The 22,677-nt window shown below is 39.0% G+C and overlaps 1 protein-coding gene across 1 annotated transcript in view; it reads right to left on the bottom strand.

Moving 5' to 3' along the window:
- LOC121370224 (cGMP-inhibited 3',5'-cyclic phosphodiesterase A-like) overlaps nt 1-22,424 on the bottom strand; it is a 218,294-nt gene extending 195,870 nt beyond the window's left edge. The window contains exon 1 of the mRNA XM_041495346.1: nt 21,367-22,424. Within this exon, the coding sequence (XP_041351280.1) occupies nt 21,367-22,206 (840 nt within the window). The 5' untranslated portion in view covers nt 22,207-22,424. The remainder of the gene's footprint in view (nt 1-21,366) is intronic.
- Between the last annotated feature and the right edge of the window lie 253 nt (nt 22,425-22,677).

The following is a 22,677-nucleotide window of genomic DNA, read 5'->3' as shown; positions in this document are numbered from 1 at the left end:
CCATCTGTGTGTGATTATTATTTGTGATTCTAGACCACCCTGTGTGATCTGTGGTACAACACCCTGTGTGATCTGTGGTACAACACCCCGTGTGATCTATGGTACAACTGGCTTTGTGACATGGTCTGATACTGAAGGCTCATTGAGTATATTTGTATATATAATTTATACATAACTTATGTCACCTTTTCTAGACATGTTTAATTACACTGTCCACCAACAGTTTCATCCAAGCTAGCACCTTACAAATTGTAGTCACCTTTTCTAGACATTTTTAATTACACTGACCACCAACAGTTTCATCCAAGCTAGCACCTTACAAATTGTAGTCACCTTTTCTAGACATTTTTAATTACACTGACCACCAACAGTTTCATCCACACTAGCACCTTACAAATAGTAGTCACCTTTTTTAGACATTTTTTAATTACACTGACCACCAACAGTTTCATCTACGCTAGCACCTCATAAATAGTAGTCACCTTTTCTAGACATGTTTAATTACTGTCCACCAACAGTTTCATCCAAGCTAGCACCTGACAAATTGTAGTCACCTTTTCTAGACATTTTTAATTACACTGACCACCAACAGTTTCATCCACGCTAGCACCTCACAAATAGTAGTCACCTGTTCTAGACGTTTTTAATTACACTGACCACCAACAGTTTCATCCACGCTAGCACCTTACAAATAGTAGTCACCTTTGCTAGACATTTTTAATTACACTGACCACCAACAGTTTCATCCACGCTAGCACCTTACAAATAGTAATCACCTTTTCTAGACATGTTTAATAACACTGACCACCAACAGTTTCATCCACGCTAGCACCCTACGGTGATGACTGCATTCCACGAAAGAACACATTAATTTAGTGGACCTTTTTATTCACACATCTCATTTGTCTCATAAACTAATCTGTTGTTTCCGTGGAAACATGAGAAGCCATTTGTCTCTGGCTAGCTATTAGAGAACTTTTTTTCCTTTTACTCCATTACATACACTGCAATGCAGTAGCAGGATTTCATTGATTTTTCATGAAACGGAAAATATATATTTTATCACAAGTTAAATGTTAAAAGATGACTTTGTTGGTTTATCGATTTCATATGGTGGTTTAATGAGCTCTGAAAGCCATGGCGGAGTTCTGCCCCCTGGCCAACTGTCATAAGAAATGTCTTCTTCGGCTGATCACCGAGCTCTAAATATTGATATGCAAATCATTTCCCTTGTTGCTCTTGATCATTTACACGCTTCACAATACCCTCTGTTGGCAGCAGTGGCCTGTGTCTAGAACATGTTAATAAAAGAGATGTCTGCGGGGGGCAGTTATGTCTCTCTGTCTCTGTCTGAGAACATGTTAATAAAAGAGATGTCTACGAGTGGCAGTTATGTCTCTGTCTCTGTCTGAGAACATGTTAATAAAAGAGATGTCTACAGGGGGCAGTTATGTCTCTCTGTCTGTCTGAGAACATGTTAATAAAAGAGATGTCTACAGGGGGCAGTTATGTCTCTCTGTCTCTGTCTGAGAACATGTTAATAAAAGAGATGTCTACAGGGGGCAGTTATGTCTCTCTGTCTCTGTCTGAGAACATGTTAATAAAAGAGATGTCTACAGGGGGCAGTTATGTCTCTCTGTCTCTGTCTGAGAACATGTTAATAAAAGAGATGTCTACAGGGGGCAGTTATGTCCCTCTGTCTGTCTGAGAACATGTTAATAAAAGAGATGTCTACGAGTGGCAGTTATGTCTCTCTGTCTCTGTCTGAGAACATGTTAAGAAAAGAGATGTCTACGGGAGGCAGTTATGTCTCTCTCTCTGTCTGAGAACATGTTAATAAAAGAGATGTCTACGAGTGGCAGTTATGTCTCTGTGTCTCTGTCTGAGAACATGTTAATAAAAAATATGTCTGCAGGGGGCAGTTATGTCTCTCTGTCTGTCTGAGAACATGTTAATAAAAGAGATGTCTACGAGTGGCAGTTATGTCTCTCTGTCTCTGTCTTAGAACATGTTAAGAAAAGAGATGTCTACGAGTGGCAGTTATGTCTCTCTGTCTCTGTCTGAGAACATGTTAATAAAAGAGATGTCTGTGGGGGGCAGTTATGTCTCTCTGTCTGTCTGAGAACATGTTAATAAAAGAGATGTCTACGAGTGGCAGTTACGTCTCTCTGTCTCTGTCTGAGAACATGTTAAGAAAAGAGATGTCTACGGGAGGCAGTTATGTCTCTCTCTCTGTCTGAGAACATGTTAATAAAAGAGATGTCTACGAGTGGCAGTTATGTCTCTGTGTCTCTGTCTGAGAACATGTTAATAAAAAATATGTCTGCAGGGGGCAGTTATGTCTCTCTCTCTCTCTGTCTGAGAACATGTTAATAAAAGAGATGTCTACGAGTGGCAGTTATGTCTCTGTGTCTCTGTCTGAGAACATGTTAATAAAAAATATGTTTGCAGGGGGCAGTTATGTCTCTCTGTCTATGTAAACATGTTAATAAAAGAGAAGCCTACAGGTGACAGTTGTCTCTCTCTGTCTCTCTCTCTCTCTCTCTATGAGAACATGTTAATAAAAGATATCTACGAGTGGCAGTTGTGTGTCTGTCTCTCTGTCTATGAGAATATGTTAATAAAAGAGAAGCCTACAGGTGGCATTTGTGTCTCTGTCTCTGTCTATGAGAACATGTTAATAAAAGATAAGCCTACAGGTAATAGTCGTGTCTCTCTCTCTCTCTATATGAGAACATGTTAGTAAAAGCATAGCCTATGAGTGGCAGTTGTGTCTCTCCGTCTCTGTCTATGAGAACATGTTATAAAAGAGTAGCCTACGGGTGACAGTTGTGTCTGTCTCTGTTTGTGAGAACATGTTAATAAAAGAGAAGCCTACAGGTGACAGTTCTGTCTCTGTCTCTCTATAAGAACATGTTAATGAAAGAGAAGCCTACAGGTGGCAGTTGTGTCTCTCTGCCTCTCTCTATGAGAACATGTTAATAAAAGAGTAGCCTACGGGTGACAGTTGTCTCTCATTGTCTCTGTCTATGAGAACATGTTAATAAAAGAGATGTCTACGGGGGGCAGTTATGTCTCTGTCTCTATGAGAACATGTTAAAAAAGATAAGTCTACAGGTAATAGTCGTGTCTCTGTCTCTCTATATGAGAACATGTTAATAAAAGAGAAGCCTACAGGTAATAGTAATGTCTCTCTATATGAGAACATGTTAATAAAAGAGAAGCCTACAGGTGACAGTTGTGCGTCTCTCTTTATGATAACATGTTAATAAAAGAGAAGCTTACAGGTGACAGTTGTGTCTCTGTGTCTATGAGAACATGTCAGTAAAAGAGAAGCCTTCATTGACAGTTGTGTCTCTCTCTATGAGAACATGCATGTTAATAAAAGAGAAGCCTACGGGTGAGTTGTGTCTCTGTCTCTATCTATGAGAACATGTTAATAAAAGAGAAGCCTACAGGTAATAGTCGTGTCTTTGTCTCTCTATATGAGAACATGTTAATAAAAGAGAAGCTACAGGTGACAGTTGTGTGTGCATCTCTATGATAACATGTTAATAAAAGAGAAGCTTACAGGTGACAGTTGTGTCTCTGTCTCTATGAGAACATGTCAATAAAAGAGAAGCCTTCAGGTGACAGTTGTGTCTCTCTGTCTCTCTCTATGAGAACATACATGTTAATAAAAGAGAAGCCTATGGGTGAGTTGTGTCTCTCTGTCTATGAGAACATGTCAATAAAAGAGAAGCTTACAGGTGACAGTTGTGTGTCTCTGTCTTTCTCTATGAGAACATGTTAATAAAAGAGAAGCCTACAGGTGACGGTTGTGTCTCTGTCTGTCTTTGAGAACATGTTAATAAAAGAGAAGCCTTCAGGTAATAATCGTGTCTCTCTGTCTCTCTATATGAGAACATGTTAATAAAAGTGTAGCCTACAGGTGACAGTTGTGTCTCTCTGTCTCTCTCTACAAGAACATGTTAATGAAAGAGAAGCCTACAGGTGGCAGTTGTGTCTCTCTGTCTCTGTCTATGAGAACATGTTAATAAAAGAGATGTCTACGGGGGGCAGTTATGTCTCTCTGTCTCTGAGAACAGGGCAGTATCAAGTGATGTGTTTTATGTTTTAAACTGCTCACATTGGTAGGTAGGGCAGTATCAAATGATGTGTTTCATGTTGTAAACTGGACACACTGGCAGATAATTCAATGACTACTCCATGTTGTAAACTGGACACAATGGCAGGCTGGGTAGTATTCAATGACCTGTCTCATGTTGTAAACAAGATATATTGGCAGGTATGTTGGGTGCACTTGAAACATTGACCCAGTAGGATTTCCTATAGTGCTACCACTAACATCAGTTAAAAACCTGCAATATTATACCTCTGTGACTCCATCTAATGTGTATTGTCAAAGCAATAACTCCTAAAACACTAGATTAGAAACCTGTAACATTACACCTTCACGAGTAGGCCTATCATGCATCTCGGTGAGCATGCTGAAGAGTGGATGAGAAATCAATACGTCACATGTCACCTTACTTATGTACAAGCGAAATACATCGTAAATCAATGTAGTTACAAACGTCACTTCATAATGGCTTCTCTTCGTTTCCACAGAAACAAGAAGTTATTTTTACACTAAGAACAAAATAAAATAAGATTCTAGTCACATTGAACACAATAAAACTGAGACAATTTGGAAAATGGCCAAACGAAACATAATATAATCAAGACAAAAGTGTATGCTTGGTAGGTCTAGTCTATGCATTACGTAGGGACAGATTTCCATTCTGTCTCTCCGTCAAGTAAATGTGGAAACAACGGTTTGTCAGACACCAAACAGCTGATTCACTTTAAACAGACATTCCTCTCCTTTCTTTTCTTACAACTGAAATTGTCTACTCAGCCAAGCAGTCCCAAATAGCAACTGTATTTTAATGTGAAATAACATTTAATTGTTAGACACCAAATAGCCACATTTTAACATGTGATTTGTTAAACATCAAATAGATACAGTTTAACATGTGATTTGTTAGTCACCAAATAGCCACAGTTTAACATGTCAATTGTTAGACACCAAATAGCCAGTTTAACATGTCAAATGTTAGACACCAAATAGTCACAGTTTAGCATGTCAATTGTTAGACATCAAATAGCCACAGTTTAACATGTCAATTGTTAGACATCAAATAGCCAGTTTAACATGTCAATTGTTAGACACCAAATAGCCACAGTTTAACATGTCAATTGTTAGACACCAAATAGCCACAGTTTAACATGTCAATTGTTAGACACCAAACAGCCACAGTTTAACATGTCAACTGTTAGACACCAAACAGCCACAGTTTAACATGTCATTTGTTAGACACCAAATAGCCACAGTTTAACATGTCAATTGTTAGACACCAAATAGCCAGTTTAACAGACATTGCTATATTTCTCTTGTTTGGAATGAGTATCTCTCAATTAAAGCACTCGTCATCAAAAGTAAGATGTGACCATGTAATACGTGTCATACGAGGGGGTTAATACTCTTATTACCTGTAATTGTCATGTGTAAAAACACAACAAGTACAGGGGTCCAACAAGGTGACGATGTAATTAACTCAGGTGTTGAGTAATTAGCCACATATCTGTACACAGTGCAGGTTAAATGAAGACGGCCTGTACATAGAGGAGATAATCAATGCTTCACACTAACAATGAGTAAGAGCCACTCCAACACACAACACACCTTCTCCCAATCTAACCTTTAAACAGACATTCCTCTCCTTTTTCTTACAACTGAAATTGTCTACTCAGCCAAGCAGTCCCAAATACCAACTGTATTTTAATGTGAAATAACATTTAATTGTCAGACACCAAATAGCCACATTTTAACACCTGAGTTAATTACATCGTCACCTTGACGGACCCCTGTACTTGTTGTTTTTTAACACATGACAACCTCACAGGCAGCTTTTCATTGCCATCTTAAAAAACTGTACAGCCATTCAGATCAACAAAGTGTTCATTGCCATCTTAAAGCACTGTACAGCCATTCAGATCAACAGTGTTCATTGCCATCTTAAAGCACTGTACAGCCATTCAGATCAACAAAGTGTTCATTGCCATTTTAAAGAACTGTACAGCCATTCAGATCAACAGTGTTCATTGCCATCTTAAAGCACTGTACAGCCATTCAGATCAACAGTGTTCATTGCCATCTTAAAGCACTGTACAGCCATTCAGATCAACAAAGTGTTCATTGCCATCTTAAAGCACTGTACAGCCATTCAGATCAACAGTGTTCTTTGCCATCTTAAAGCACTGTACAGCCATTCAGATCAAGTGTTCATTGCCATCTTAAAGCACAAAGATCAACAGTGTTCATTGCCATCTTAAAGCACTGTACAGCCATTCAGATCAACAAAGTGTTCATTGCCATCTTAAAGCACTGTACAGCCATTCAGATCAACAGTGTTCTTTGCCATCTTAAAGCACTGTACAGCCATTCAGATCAACAGTGTTCATTGCCATCTTAAAGCACTGTACAGCCATTCAGATCAACAGTGTTCATTGCCATCTTAAAGCACTGTACAGACATTCAGATCAACAGTGTTCATTGCCATCTTAAAGCACTGTACAGCCATTCAGATCAACTAAGTGGAGACAACAAAGTCAACGATATTACACTAGAGATAGCAATAAAACAAAGAGACTTTAACTTCAGAAGAAACTAATTTTTAAATTGTTTAAATTTACATAAAATGAAAGTCAAGTCAGGGCTTCTTGAACTTTAAGAAAAGAGATGGCTTCCCATTCCACAAACTGAATTCCAAGCCTTGTAATCCAGCTCAACATGCAGTATCTGTATAATTCTCTATTTGATGAAAGCTCTTGCTTCTTAGGAAGATGATTAATGTGTCATCAAAGGAGTTTTAGATAATTTTAGAACAGAATTCTCTGTTTTTTACTGTAGCTGAAATTGAGGATTAATATATGACCATGATGATGGTAATTAGACTACAGTAAAGTACTCGGAAAGGGACCATGATAGTTTGTTATAGCAGTAGTTCGTTCTACTCAGTTGCATTAGTTGGTTACTAATGTATAGGGAGATAAAACAGAACTTTACGATCAGTTCGTTCTATGCAGTAGTTAGTTCTATGCAGTAGTTCGTTTTAAGTGTACTTAGACTTTTGTTATTTAAGATAAAACCCTGACATTACCTTCATAATAAATGGACTATTTCAGTAGTCATCACATGGATGCTTAGTAAATGGATTTGTTTAATGAATGAATGAATGTTTAACAACACTCCAGCACAAAATTACACATTGGCTAATATGGGGTTTCAAGGATTTGTTTAAAATTACACGACTATGCTTCTACTCATTTCGATCTTTTTAGTAATAATTTTAAAGAAAACAATTCAACCAGGAGCCAAAATATTTATGCATCATCTTGATGCAGTTGAAAATATGATTAAACCCTAATTAATTTAACATTAATTAATTCACAAACTATTGATTAAGTAATATTCTTTAAAATGTCATGTTTTTTTAATAGTTTTATACAATATTTTGTTGTTACATCTTGATTTTGTTATTCTGTTAACATATATTATTACTGAAATCAAACAGGGACTAGGAGATGACAGTGGTGATTAGCGATTCACTCATCCATTCTACAATTTATTTAATTGTTCGACCAAATAATATTTTAATTAAATGAACTCACCAAGAACAGTAAGCCCTGCTACACCCGTTTTCATTCCATTAACGCGATCAATGTACTTCCTTTTTTAAACATAGCTTTTCATTGTAGTTTTATCAATAGAATCTTTGGATGAAAACTAATCAAATTTGTATGATAAAAAGAAATTGTCGTCAACAAGAGAAAAGATAGATGAAGATGAACTCGGTGAAAACAGTGAATCAAACCGTGAATCCATGGGAGATTTATAGGACGTTAAATAAGCTTCCATTTCGTATGTTTATGTCCAAAGTGAAACCATTTTTAATTGTCATAAGCATTAGCGAGTGACAAGAACATTATTTCACAGGCAACATAAACATGATAAAAAATGATAGCGAGTTTAATATTCTATTTATTGCCTGTTAATCAATTTCAAGTTATATCACTAAACATGTTTGATTAACATTCCTGTAAGGATGCAGTGCACCACTCGATGACGTTGTCAAAGTGTTATGTCACACTAGGCGTTTTTTAACCATATATAGATAATAAAATAATTGTTTGTTTCATCTTAAATCTCATCTCATTCTCTGTACAACTTACATTGTTTTCTAACTCAAGTTCTAACAAACGTGTATATTCATCATCAATCAACAATGCTATGTTCATATATATGAGCTCCATTATTCATGTGAACTGGGGTTTTTTGCAATTTCAAATCACATAAACTGCCAAATGTTAAAACCAGTATATGAATGTTCTGAAAATAAAAGTTGCAAACTTCAGAAGATAACTAATTTCATGTCATTGATTTGGTTACACTAATAAATTTGATTGAACCAAATAATCGGTTACCTTGTCACAAATCACATTGACCATATTTTAGGGACCTAATATTGGTAAAATACTGTCCCCTGAACACAATACACAATACATGGATGTATTTGCAGATACCCATTTAATGGAAGTGTTCACACATATATATGTCTGGATAAGCATACGAAAAAAGACAATAGCTCCATGGAGCAACTAAAGTCATATTGGCATGTGTATGTATTCTGTATTCAAATGCCTCCAAAACAAGCTCTACACTAAAACTAGATTAGGCAGGCAGCTGTTGCCACAAATTGATTCTCACTATAGCTTATTGATGTGATTGTAACCATATCGAAGAAATTGTCACAAGTCTTGTCAGTGTAAATCTGAATACCTAGTAGTATAATATGCAGCACAAGCAACCCTTTATTTTATATATTGCGTTAAATTTTTATAAAAACATACATGTATACATAGTGTGGGTTGCCCTCCACCCTACCCCCAGTATACATAGTGTGGGTTGCCCTCCACACCACCCCCAGTATACATAGTGTGGGTTGCCCTCCACCCCACCCCCAGTATACATAGTGTGGGTTGCCCTCCACCCCACCCCCAGTATACATAGTGTGGGTTGCCCTCCACCCCACCCCCTGTTTACAGTGTGGGTTGCCCTCCACCCCACCCCCAGTATACATAGTGTGGGTTGCCCTCCACCCCAGTATACATAGTGTGGGTTGCCCTCCACCCCAGTATACATAGTGTGGGTTGCCCTCCACCCCAGTATACATAGTGTGGGTTGCCCTCCACCCCAGTATACATAGTGTGGGTTGCCCTCCACCCCAGTATACATAGTGTGTGTTGCCCTCCACCCCAGTATACATAGTGTGGGTTGCCCTCCACCCCAGTATACATAGTGTGTGTTGCCCTCCACCCCAGTATACATAGTGTGGGTTGCCCTCCACCCCAGTATACATAGTGTGGGTTGCCCTCCACCCCAGTATACATAGTGTGGGTTGCCCTCCACCCCAGTATACATAGTGTGGGTTGCCCTCCACCCCACCCCCAGTATACATAGTGTGGGTTGCCCTCCACCCCAGTATACATAGTGTGGGTTGCCCTCCACCCCAGTATACATAGTGTGGGTTGCCCTCCACCCCACCCCCCCCAGTATACATAGTGTGGGTTGCCCTCCACCCCACCCCCTGGCTACAAAAGACTGACTGTATGACAGCTGAGTGAAGAACGAAGGAAGGAAATGCTTTATTTAACGACTTGGTATCTGGATTAAAAATCTCATGCCTCGACTGGGATCCGAACCCAGTACCTACCAGCCTGTAGACCGATGGCCTGCCACGACGCCGGTTCCATCCCATTGATATACCAGTCGTGGTGTATTGGCTGGAGCAAGAAATAGCCCAATGGGCCCACCAACAGGGATCGATCTCAGACCGGTCGCACATCAAGCTAATACTTTACTACTGGGCTATGTGCCAACCCCCACAGATGAGTGAATGCTTGACAGTGGAATAATTGCTCATCATAATGATGAAAGATCAATTATATTCAATACATTGTACTTCAAAATATGCATGCATATGGTCATCTATACACTACTACAAAGTTATCATTTACTACAAGGTTCATCATTTAATTATTAATACATTGTAACACTGGAATAGCCATCACTGGGTTTTGGGGGGTTTGTTGTTATGTACTTCTAATTTAAAATTAATTAATTGATCTTTAACAAAACCCCAGCACAAAACCACACATGGACTATTGAATATATTTAGTTTCTAAAGACACAATACAGTTTTTAAAACCTGATGTTTGAGTTTCATTTCACACCAAATAAATTTCATTAAAGATAACTTTACTTCCTTTGCTATGTAACTGGCAACCGATCAACTTGAATGTATTCAATAAACACCTGTATATGCAGGTATATATATACATAATATACACACATACTGGATGTTTTATTGTTGTAATAAAACACTGTTCTACAGTATTCAATAAACACCTGTACATGCAGGTATATATATACATAATATACACACATACTGGATGTTTTATTGTTGTAATAAAACACTGTTCTACAGTATTCAATAAACACCTGTACATGCAGGTATATATATATATATATAATATACACACATACTGGATGTTTTATTGTTGTAATAAAACACTGTTCTACAGTATTCAATAAACACCTGTATATGCAGGTATATATATATATACATAATATACACACATACTGGATGTTTTATTGTTGTAATAAAACACTGTTCTACAGTATTCAATAAACACCTGTATATGCAGGTATATATATATATATATATACATAATATACACACATACTGGATGTTTTATTGTTGTAATAAAACACTGTTCTACAGTATTCAATAAACACCTGTACATGCAGGTATATATATATATACATAATATACACACATACTGGATGTTTTATTGTTGTAATAAAACACTGTTCTACAGTATTCAATAAACACCTGTATATGCAGGTATATATACTCTTCAAAAAAAGAAACGCAAAAGGGTACAAATGGGTTATAACTCCGATTTTATGTTTCCTACCGGTTCATGCTTTGTGAATATAAGGTCATTGCATGTCCCAAACACATTCCCACGGTTACATTCGATAAAACGCAGCTACTGTACAATAAAGTTCCAAAATGTGAATATTCGCAAAAACGCAGCCACGTGCAAACCATGTCACCACTGCACGTGCGTTGTCTGCACGTGCAACATGAACACCGACAGTATAAAAGTGCAGGGTGTTCGCTTGCCTGGCCTCTGTATCTGGCCGACAGTTGACAATCCAGGACATGCCACGTCTCAGTGAACCGCAGAGAAACAATGCCATCGGCCGACTAGACGCAGGCAAATCCAGAACGGCCGTTGCCAGGGCATTCCATGTGTCCCCAAGCACCATCTCCAGACTGTGGGACCGTTACCAGCAACATGGATCAACACGTGACCTCCCTAGATCCGGTCGACCATGGGTCACTACCCCTGGGCAGGACCGCTACATCCGGGTACGCCACCTTCGGGAACGATTGACTACTGCCACCTCCACAGCCGCAGCAATACCAGGTTTGCGCAGGATATCCGACCAGACCGTACGGAACCGCCTACGTGAGGTAGGAATTCGTGCCAGACGTCCAGTTCGAGGTGTCATCTTAACACCACAACACCGTCGACTCCGACTGCAGTAGTGCCAGATTCATCGACAATGGCCTCAACTGCGATGGAGACAGGTGTGGTTCAGTGACGAGTCCCGATTTCTGCTCCGACGTCATGATGGAAGATGTCGATTGTATAGGCGTCGTGGTGAACGTTATGCGGCAAACTGCGTGCAGGAAGTGGACAGATTCGGCGGGGGTAGTGTCATGGTGTGGGCAGCCATCTCACACACTGGCAGAACTGACCTGGTCCACGTGCAGGGCAACCTGAATGCACAGGGCTACATTGACCAGATCCTCCGGCCACACATCGTTCCAGTTATGGCCAACGCCAACGCAGTGTTCCAACATGACAACGCCAGGCCTCACACAGCACGTCTCACAACGGCTTTCCTACAGAACAACAACATTAATGTCCTTCCTTGGCCATCGATATCACCGGATTTGAACCCAATTGAGCATCTATGGGACGAGTTGGACCGACGCCTCCGACAGCGACAACCACAGCCCCAGACCCTGCCCGAGCTGGCAGCAGCCTTGCAGGCCGAGTGGGCCACCATCCCCCGGGATGTCATCCATACTCTGGTTGCTTCAATGGGCAGGCGGTGCCAGGCAGTTGTCAACACACGTGGAGGCCACACCCGGTATTGACTCCAGATGACCTTGACCTTGGTGGTGTGTCCTATCACTTATTCACAATGGACTAGAGTGAATTGTGAACAATCCTGCAACATTTGGTAATTATCGGACTCACCATTCAATAATTAAATCAATTCTCCAAATGTTACGACAATGTGGTTTTGCGTTTCTTCTTTTGAAGAGTATATATACATAATATACACACATACTGGATGTTTTATTGTAATAAAACACTGTTCTACAGTATTTACTAAGTAAATACATAAATCATAGTGGTGCTGGTATCATTATTACTAAGTAAATACATAAATCATAGTGGTGCTGGTATCATTATTTACTAAGTAAATACATAAATCATAGTGGTGCTGGTATCATTATTTACTTGTCATTCATGTTAATTTTGTGATCAGTAAACATTATAAAGCCTGGGTTTTTTCCTCCTTATATTTGCACTAACAACTGACAGAATATAGCATATTAATTACTGACAGAATATGGCATATTAATTACTGCACAGAATATGGCATATTAATTACTGACAGAATATGGCATATTAATTACTGACAGAATATGGCATATTAACAACTGACAGAATATGGCATATTAACTACTGACAGAATATGGCATATTAATTACTGCACAGAATATGGCATATTAATTACTGACAGAATATGGCATATTAATTACTGACAGAATATGGCATAATAATTACTGACAGAATATGGCATATTAATTACCGCACAGAATATGGCATATTAATTACTGCACAGAAGGCAAACATGAAAAAAATAATTAATGTTTAACCACATATTTAGTCAAAAACATCCATAATTTAACAGAGCACTGTGAAAACACCTCTGAAGAATTACACCCACGAAAGATGATACATACCAAGAAAAAATTAAACATGGTATAGAAAATAAAATTATCTAACTATGCACAAAAACAGCATAGCATTGTACAATGAACACAGCTTATGACAAACTAAAGGAATATATAATCTAAGTTGACAAAACTCGCCATGGATGTTTATAGGCCTACATGTAGACTTTCTAAGTAAGTGGAAATGTTAAACATTGTGAAGAATATGCATTGTATTCACGACTCAGATGAAAACCCTGACAAGGCTGCCAGTCCTAACCATGAAGAAGAAAAGCACACGTCATGTAAAAGATGCTGGACATGTGATTTCACAAATAGTCAGTGTTCTCTTATATATTTGCTGGGTGATGGCGAACGTCTTTGAGAATGTCTGAATGAAGGTGATCAGTACATAGTCCTTGAGATAATAATCACAAGATATCTGCATTGAATGATAATAATCAGAAGATATCAGCCTTTAATCCTAATTTCATTATATAGCATTTTTATAAATATAGTTTTCCAGAACTGGTATAATAAATAAATAACAAAACAATCAGTGTTTTTTTTGGCAATGTACATAGTCTGTATGTTTAGGAGCATTTCATAAACAAGTCCTATTGTAGATTTTAATGTCATACTGTAGGTTTTAACTTGATACTGTAGGTTTTAACTTGATACTGTAGATTTTAATGTCATACTGTAGGTTTTAACTTGATACTGTAGGTTTTAACTTGATAATGTAGGTTTTAATGTCATACTGTAGGTTTTAATGTCATACTGTAGGTTTTAACTTGATACTGTAGGTTTTAATGTCATACTGTAGGTTTTAACTTCATACTGTAGGTTTTAATGTCATACTGTAGGTTTTAACTTGATACTGTAGGTTTTAATGTCATACTGTAGGTTTTAACTTCATACTGTAGGTTTTAACTTCATACTGTAGGTTTAACTTGACACTGTAGGTTCTAACTGTCCCCTGGTAATTATTTTAATGTCATGCTGTAGGTTCTAACTGTCCCCTGGTAATTATTTTAACTTGATACTGTAGGTTCTAACTGTCCCCTGGTAATTATTTTAATGTCATACTGTAGGTTCTAACTGTCCCCTGGTAATTATTTTAAAGTCATACTGTAGGTTCTAACTGTCCCCTGGTAATTATTTTAATGTCATACTGTAGGTTCTAACTGTCCCCTGGTAATTATTTTAACTTGATACTGTAGGTTCTAACTGTCCCCTGGTAATTAGTGTAATTAGTTTAATGTCATACTGTAGGTTCTAACTGTCCCCTGGTAATTAGTTTAATGTCATACTGTAGGTTCTAACTGTCCCCCTGGTAATTATTTTAATGTCATACTGTAGGTTCTAACTGTCCCATGGTAATTATTTTAACGTCATACTGTAGGTTCTAACTGTCCCATGGTAATTATTTTAACTTGATACTGTAGGTTCTAACTGTCCCCTGGTAATTATTTTAATGTCATACTGTAGGTTCTAACTGTCCCCTGGTAATTATTTTAACGTCATACTGTAGGTTCTAACTGTCCCCTGGTAATTATTTTAACTTCATACTGTAGGTTCTAACTGTCCCCTGGTAATTATTTTAACTTCATACTGTAGGTTCTAACTGTCCCCTAGTAATTATTTTAATGTCATACTGAAGGTTCTAACTGTCCCCTGGTAATTATTTTAATGTTAATATGTGTAAAAAAAGGTTAAATAAATTTGATCTGATGTACAGTACACAATATGGTATCTTACTGACATTCTTTTATAGCACTGCATGGCACGGATCAGAATAATTGAGGTTTTGTTCATGGATGCCGTGTAGCTGCAGGTGAAAGGCTGCAGCTACAGGTACTCTAGTGACTAGTTAAACAATATTAATTAATACATGCCAGCCGTTTAATTTGAGGATTATTTTTGGGGTTCCAATAATCATAAACATGATTTAATTTAGATACTAGTATTTTGGGATTCAGTCTCATAATCTTAAGCTTCAAACCCACACTGTGATTTATGGAATCTGAATTCTGATCAATTAGGGACAATCATTTTGATGTATGTGCTGCTTCAAATTGCTAAATTCCGGGGTTAGCTTTGTACCAACCTCTTCCTAGAATCAGGGCCAGATAACTCTCTGCATTGAGTCCTAATGACCCTCGACAAATCACTTAAGACACAGCGGTTAATGAATATTTATGTCAATGGATGACCTTCAGCTTAAGACAGTATAACCAGTTTGTTCACCATGCATTTTCAATTACAAAACAGTTTACTTAATGAACTGTTCATTATACAGACAACTATAAATACATAAATTATAGAATTACGTTATAATTGAAAATGAATTTTATGTAAGATTCAAAGCAGTGTTTCAACTTGTCTGCTGTAATTACAGAACTTCCATCACAACACAGCTGTTCTCTTCCAGTCACAACATTTATTACTATGATCACTTGTAAAATGAACATCTTTTAAAATGATCACGTATGGTCTCAGAGATTTTCCAGACCCAACTGTTTGTGATGAGATAGTTCAGCAATATGTAAGTGGTATTTTGTTATCAGGACTCACCCTGTACACGGCCAACTTAGCCAACTGCTAATTATTATACAAAGTGGCTACAACATTTAGGTTTTGGCTCATAACATATTCCTTAAATGAACCACTTTTTAATAATTTTCAAGGAAATTCTCTGCATATGTAAAAACTGGCTGGACCAAAATGTGTTCCAGCGTGAGACTTGTGTTAGGCACTGGACATCATTCAATTGAAACAGTCAAACATATCACAGGTTGAACATCGCTCAGTTGAAACAGTCAAACATATCACAGGCTGAACATCGCTCAGCTGAAACAGTCAAACATATCACAGGCTGAACATCGCTCAGCTGAAACAGTCAAACATATCACAGGCTGAACATCGCTCAGTTGAAACAGTCAAACATATCACAGGCTGAACATCGCTCAGTTGAAACAGTCAAACATATCACAGGCTGAACATCGCTCAGTTGAAACAGTCAAACATACCACAGGCTGAACATCACTCAGTTGAAACAGTTAAACATATTACAGGCTGAACATCGCTCAGCTGAAACAGTCAAACATATCACAGGCTGAACATCGCTCAGTTGAAATAGTCAAACATACCACAGGCTGAACATCGCTCAGTTGAAACAGTTAAACATATTACAGGCTGAACATCGCTCAGCTGAAACAGTTAAACATATCACAGGCTGAACATCGCTCAGCTGAAACAGTTAAACATACCACAGGCTGAACATCACTCAGCTGAAACAGTTAAACATATCACAGGCTGAACATCGCTCAGTTGAAACAGTCAAACATACCACAGGCTGAACATCGCTCAGTTGAAACAGTCAAACATATTACAGGCTGAACATCGCTCAGCTGAAACAGTCAAACATATCACAGGCTGAACATCGCTCAACTGAAACAGTTAAACATACCACAGGCTGAACATCGCTCAATTTAAACAGTCAAACATATCACAGGCTGAACATCGCTCAGCTGAAACAGTCAAACATATCACAGGCTGAACATCGCTCAGCTGAAACAGTTAAACATACCACAGGCTGAACATCGCTCAATTGAAACAGTCAAACATATCACAGGCTGAACATCGCTCAGCTGAAACAGTTAAAACATATCACAGGCTGAACATCGCTCAGCTGAAACAGTCAAACATATAACAGGCTGAACATCGCTCAGTTGAAACAGTCAAACAGTCAAACAGGCTGAACATCGCTCAGTTAAAACAGTCAAACATATCACAGGCTGAACATCGCTCAGCTGAAACAGTCAAACATATCACAGGCTGAACATCACTCAGCTGAAACAGTTAAAACATATCACAGGCCGAACATCGCTCAATTGAAACAGTCAAACATATCACAGCATTAAATTCACTGAATTATCATTCTGTTTGTTAACTTTCAGCTGATTGTCTAGTCGGACAAGTTGTTAGAAACATACATGTATGCCTTTGTCCCAAGCAAGTGAATATTTAAGTCTTAAGGCAATGCCACACAATATCAGTGACTCATACGGAAATAGCCATGAGAATAACTAATTGACAAGCCATTATGATTGGTTATTCTGTGGCTATTCCCATACGAGGCACTCGTATCGTGTAGCATCGCCTTTAATGTCTACTGTCGTCAACGATGAATACTGCAAGATGAAAATCAGTCTACTACAAGACAAATTGATTGTACTTGTATCATAGGTACTTCAGGATAAATTGATAATACTTAAGACACATCAAGGATACTTCCTGACATATTAATGGTACTTCCTGACATATCAGTAGTACTTCATGACATATCAGTAGTACTTCGTGACACATCAATAGTACTTCATGACACATCAGAGGTACTTCATGAAATATCAGAGGTACTTGATGACATATTAGTGATACTTGAAGACATATCAGAGGTACTTCAAGACACACCAGAGATACCTCAAGACAACCAATCATGATACTTCATGACACACCAGAGATACCTCAAGACAACCAATAATGATACTGATACAACTTCAAATGGGGATACTACATTCAGACTAATCACCGAACCTAAAGAAATTAGTGGTAATAAAACACATCAATTGGTAATTCTGCAAGACTAATTGGTCATTCTGCAAGACTAATTGGTTGTACTACAAGACTAACTGGTTGTACTACAAGACTAATTGGTTGTACTACAAGACTAATTGGTTGTACTACAAGACTAATTGGTCGTTCTGCAAGACTAATTGGTCGTTCTGCAAGACTAATTGGTTGTACTACAAGACTAACTGGTTGTACTACAAGACTAATTGGTCATTCTGCAAGACTAATTGGTCATTCTGCAAGACTAATTGGTTGTACTACAAGACTAATTGGTCATTCTGCAAGACTAATTGGTCATTCTGCAACACTAATTGGTCATTCTGCACGACTAATTGGTCATTCTGCACAACTAATTGGTCATTCTGCAAGACTAATTGGTCATTTTGCAAGACTAATTGGTTGTACTACAAGACTAATTGGTTGTACTACAAGACTAATTGGTTGTACTACAAGACTAATTGGTCATTCTGCAAGACTAATTGGTTGTACTACAAGACTAATTGGTCATTCTGCAAGACTAATTGGTTGTACTACATAGCGTACTAACTCAGTGACTGGAGGTATACCAGTATCACATGACTAATCACAGAACCTAAAGAAATTAGTGGTAATAAAACACATCAATTGGTCATTCTGCAAGACTAATTGGTTGTACTACAAGACTAATTGGTCGTTCTGCAAGACTAATTGGTTGTACTATAAGACTAATTGGTTGTACTACAAGACTAATTGGTCATTCTGCAAGACTAATTGGTCATTCTGCAAGACTAATTGGTTGTACTACAAGACTAATTGGTCATTCTGCAAGATTAATTGGTTGTACTACAAGACTAATTGGTCATTCTGCAAGACTAATTGGTTGTACTACAAGACTAATTGGTTGTACTACAAGACTAATTGGTTGTACTACAAGACTAATTGGTCATTCTGCAAGACTAATTGGTTGTACTACAAGACTAATTGGTTGTACTACAAGACTAATTGGTCATTCTGCAAGACTAATTGGTTGTACTACAAGACTAATTGGTCATTCTGCAAGATTAATTGGTTGTACTGCAAGTCTAATTGGTTATTCTGCAAGACTAATTGGTTGTACTACAAGACTAATCGGTCATTCTGCAAGACTAATTGGCTGTACTACATAGCGTACTAACTCAGTGACTGGAGGTATACCAGTATCACATGGCTAATCAGTAGTGCTGTAATACCTTGTCCTGTGTTGTGTAGCTGAATCACCATCTCTTCAGCAGATATGGTCTTCTTGTACATACATAATCGATACATGTTTTCCAACAGCGAACATTATTTTACAAGTTACACAACAAAGTGCTTTACTGGCAAGAAGCTATTTTCACATACATTAACATTACTATAACCATAGTATATAACCATGCAAATATGAAGTAAGCAGGGACTAAAGGATAAGTTCAACTCTGTGGATATTAAACCAGAATAATGAGAAAGTTGAAAATGACCTGTACAAGAAACACACACACAAGGCATGTGGGCAGGTAGAGGGGGAGATTGGGGGACCAATTCTGTTTTGTTAAAGCAAATTGTTTTTCATATGTATGACTGTAGGTGTTTGTTTTATATATATTGAGGACAGATGGTTTGTTATATGAGTAAATGTTTTGTTATATGTGTAGATGTTTTGTCATATATATATATTGAGATGTTTTGCTTTATATATATATATTGAGATGTTTTGCTTTATATTAATGGCACATGTTATATTGAGGGCAGAAGTTTTGTGTGTACTGTGTGCAGATGTTTTGTTAAATGTTTACCGAGGGCATGTTTTTCTATATCTATATTACGGGTTCATGTTTTGTTAAATGTTTACCGAGGGCATGTTTTTCTACATCTATATTAAGGGTACATGTTTTGTTAAATGTTTACTGAAGGCATGTTTTTCTACATCTATATTAAGGGTACATGTTTGGTTAAATGTTTACCGAGGGCATGTTTTTCTATATCTATATTAAGGGTACATGTTTTTGTATGCTTATCGAAGCTAGTTATATATACATTATCTAACATGTTTGCTACAATCTAGATCCCCCTATTCCCCCACACATGCCAACCTCCTGACTGTAGCTTCAAGGGTAGAACTTGCTGGGGAGGAGTATACTTTAAATAGTGCTAGTTCCCTGGGCCAGATAATATACCTTCCAGTTTCACTGACACACAGTCATTAAGGTCTGCTTTTCTACTTCAGACAAATTTTCACATGTCATATATATCTGTTAACTGGATGGTTCCAATAAAAAATTGGGGAAACTTATTTTTCAGTTGGACTATTAACGTCTGGCCTAATCTCACTGACAAATGTAACTAGCATAAATCCTTCAACTCAAGTCCAGGATTCCACCAACATGTTAGTGATGCTCACAGATCTGGCCTCTATTCAAGACAAGCTTCTAATTTTTTTTCGTACAACATTTCCTAACATATTGATCAGTACTGTTTTTTAAACAATAACATTTTAGTCAATCGGCTGTCGGACACTGTTTTGTTTTTAGATTCTGAAGTACTGAAGAATATGATTATTACACTGTTGTTCACGCCTTGTTGTTATAACCTTTTGACATTGAAATTTGAAATTGAAGGTAGAGTATCAGGGGCATGCACAGGAAAGTTTGCAGGGGGTGGTCGAGGTGTCTGGCGACGCCTGACACCGCGAGCGTGAAGCCCGTGGTGGGGGGTCTGGGGGACCCTCCACCCGAAAATTTTGAAAAATTGACCCCTTCTAGGGCTATTCTGAGGGGTTTCTGCTGGCTAGCCGAGCTACTTTCACAGGAATGTAAAAAATTGGGATATGAAAAAAACAATTCGCCTTGAGCGGGGGGGGGGGGGGTTTCGACCCCCAAAACCCACCCCCTGCGCACGCGCCTGAATATAACACAGTCATTAACCCAACTTGCTAGAATAGAAGGAACAGGCCTCAAGTTGCATAAGACAGGCATGTATTCAATTAAAGGATTTTACGCTATTTGTTCATTTGTACCCCTGAGTTTGTGTGAAGTGGTATGCATGACTGTGTACAAAATGTCACCAGACTTTTCTATAACAAGAGCCAGCAGGGGTAGTGTGGGTGCCGGTTTACGATATTTGTTAATTTCTACCCCTGAGTTTATGTGAAGTGTTATGTATGATTGTGTATGAAATCTCACCTGACTTTTCTGTATGAGGGCAGTGAGGTGCATGGGTGCTGGTTTACAATATTTGTTAATTTTTACCCCTGAGTTATGTATGAAATCTCACCTCAGTTTTCTGTTGGGAGATGGGCAGGGAGGTGCATGGACACTGGTTATGTATTGGCATGTATTAAAGGTACTCACCAGACTTCTCTGTACGATGTCGGGCAGGGAGGTATGTGGGTGCTGGTTTACAATATATTTATTAATTTCTACCCCTTAGTTTGTGTTAAGGGTTATGTTTGAAATCTCACCTGACTTTTCGATATGGGGGGGGGGGGGGGGGGGGTGGGGGTGCTGATTAGTATGTATTAAAGGTACTGCATATGAAATCTCACCTGACTTTTCTGTATGAGTGCAGGCAGGGAGGTTCGCCTGGCCGACCGGTGCATGGCGAAGGCGTGGGCGCTGGTGGAACTCGACCGCCTCCGCTTGATGACAGGGATCTTCCCGTCCTGGGTCATGAAATTCTGAATGGGCGGCTTCAGCACAGTCTCCATGTACTTTGACACAAGGATACCCGCGAAACTGCACGTGTACGCCACGTAGGGGCGGATCCCCGGGGGCAGGTCCACCATAGAGGTGCATGCCAGAAATCGCGTAAAACTGACGAGCAGTATGATAAAAACACTGTGAACGGTCTCCAACGATGAAAACACACTGGCGATGCTGATGGCCAACAACACAACGACGATGATGAGCGGTTGCGTGACGCTGGCGGCGCCCGGCGAGTCGGCGGGTATAGCGCTGCTCCAGTCGCGGAGGAAAGCCTGTGCCAGGGTTTCCCCCAGGTAGCACGAACAAAACAACAGGTACACGCTGGTGTTGCTCCACGTCTTGCGCAGGTACAGCGACAGCCAGTAAAACGCACATAGAATACTGAACATGGGGACAAGCAGCGCACACAGTCGTTGGAATAACAAGCCCACATCGCAGCGGAGCAGTTGGTACAAGACGGTGCTAGCGACAAGGAGGGAGAATCCGTATAGCACGGCCAGCTGATGAGCTGTCAGACTGGCGTTGCCCAGCCCCACCCAGCTGAGAAGAAAACTGTAGTTGCCCTGCTCCAGTGGCTTGACGAACACCTCGATATATCCATTGTTCTCCGCTTCGTCGTCGTCCCTTTCGCTTTCGTTCTTGGAGCCCCTACGAGGCAGTAACGTTCGATGCATAGCCATTTTGTCGTATACTGTTTGGGTTCCCGGCTCAACGAGCGCGGTGGATGCTGGGTAGGAAATCTACGAACCAGCAAATGCTCGTGCGCTTGATTCAGTTTCGTGCCAAGTGTCATTTGCTCCTCGTCAGTACTAGAAGTTATCATGTCATCGTTCTTACGTGGAGCGGTATTTCGTTCTGGCAGTGCGATAACCGTTCGTTTCGTGTAGGAAGACGGCGCTGTCTGTTTTTCTTCGCCTTCGGTGCGTTACGTCACAGGACTCGGCGGCGCGAAACAAGGCGATTGCTAATTAGTGGTAAACGTAACGGTTACGTAACGCGATTGGGCTATCGTATTTCACTGTTAATATATAACTCAGTTATACACCACTTAAGAGGATTTGTAACGCGTTACATAAACAAGTACGTTCACGGAAATTATTTGTCGGGTGTACAAGCGAATGCACAGCACGAATGTACCGATACACTGTATG

This window comes from Gigantopelta aegis, chromosome 4 (genome assembly GCF_016097555.1).
Source record: "Gigantopelta aegis isolate Gae_Host chromosome 4, Gae_host_genome, whole genome shotgun sequence".
NCBI classification, from domain to species: domain Eukaryota; kingdom Metazoa; phylum Mollusca; class Gastropoda; order Neomphalida; family Peltospiridae; genus Gigantopelta; species Gigantopelta aegis.
This window is presented reverse-complemented; position numbering and strand designations above follow the sequence as displayed.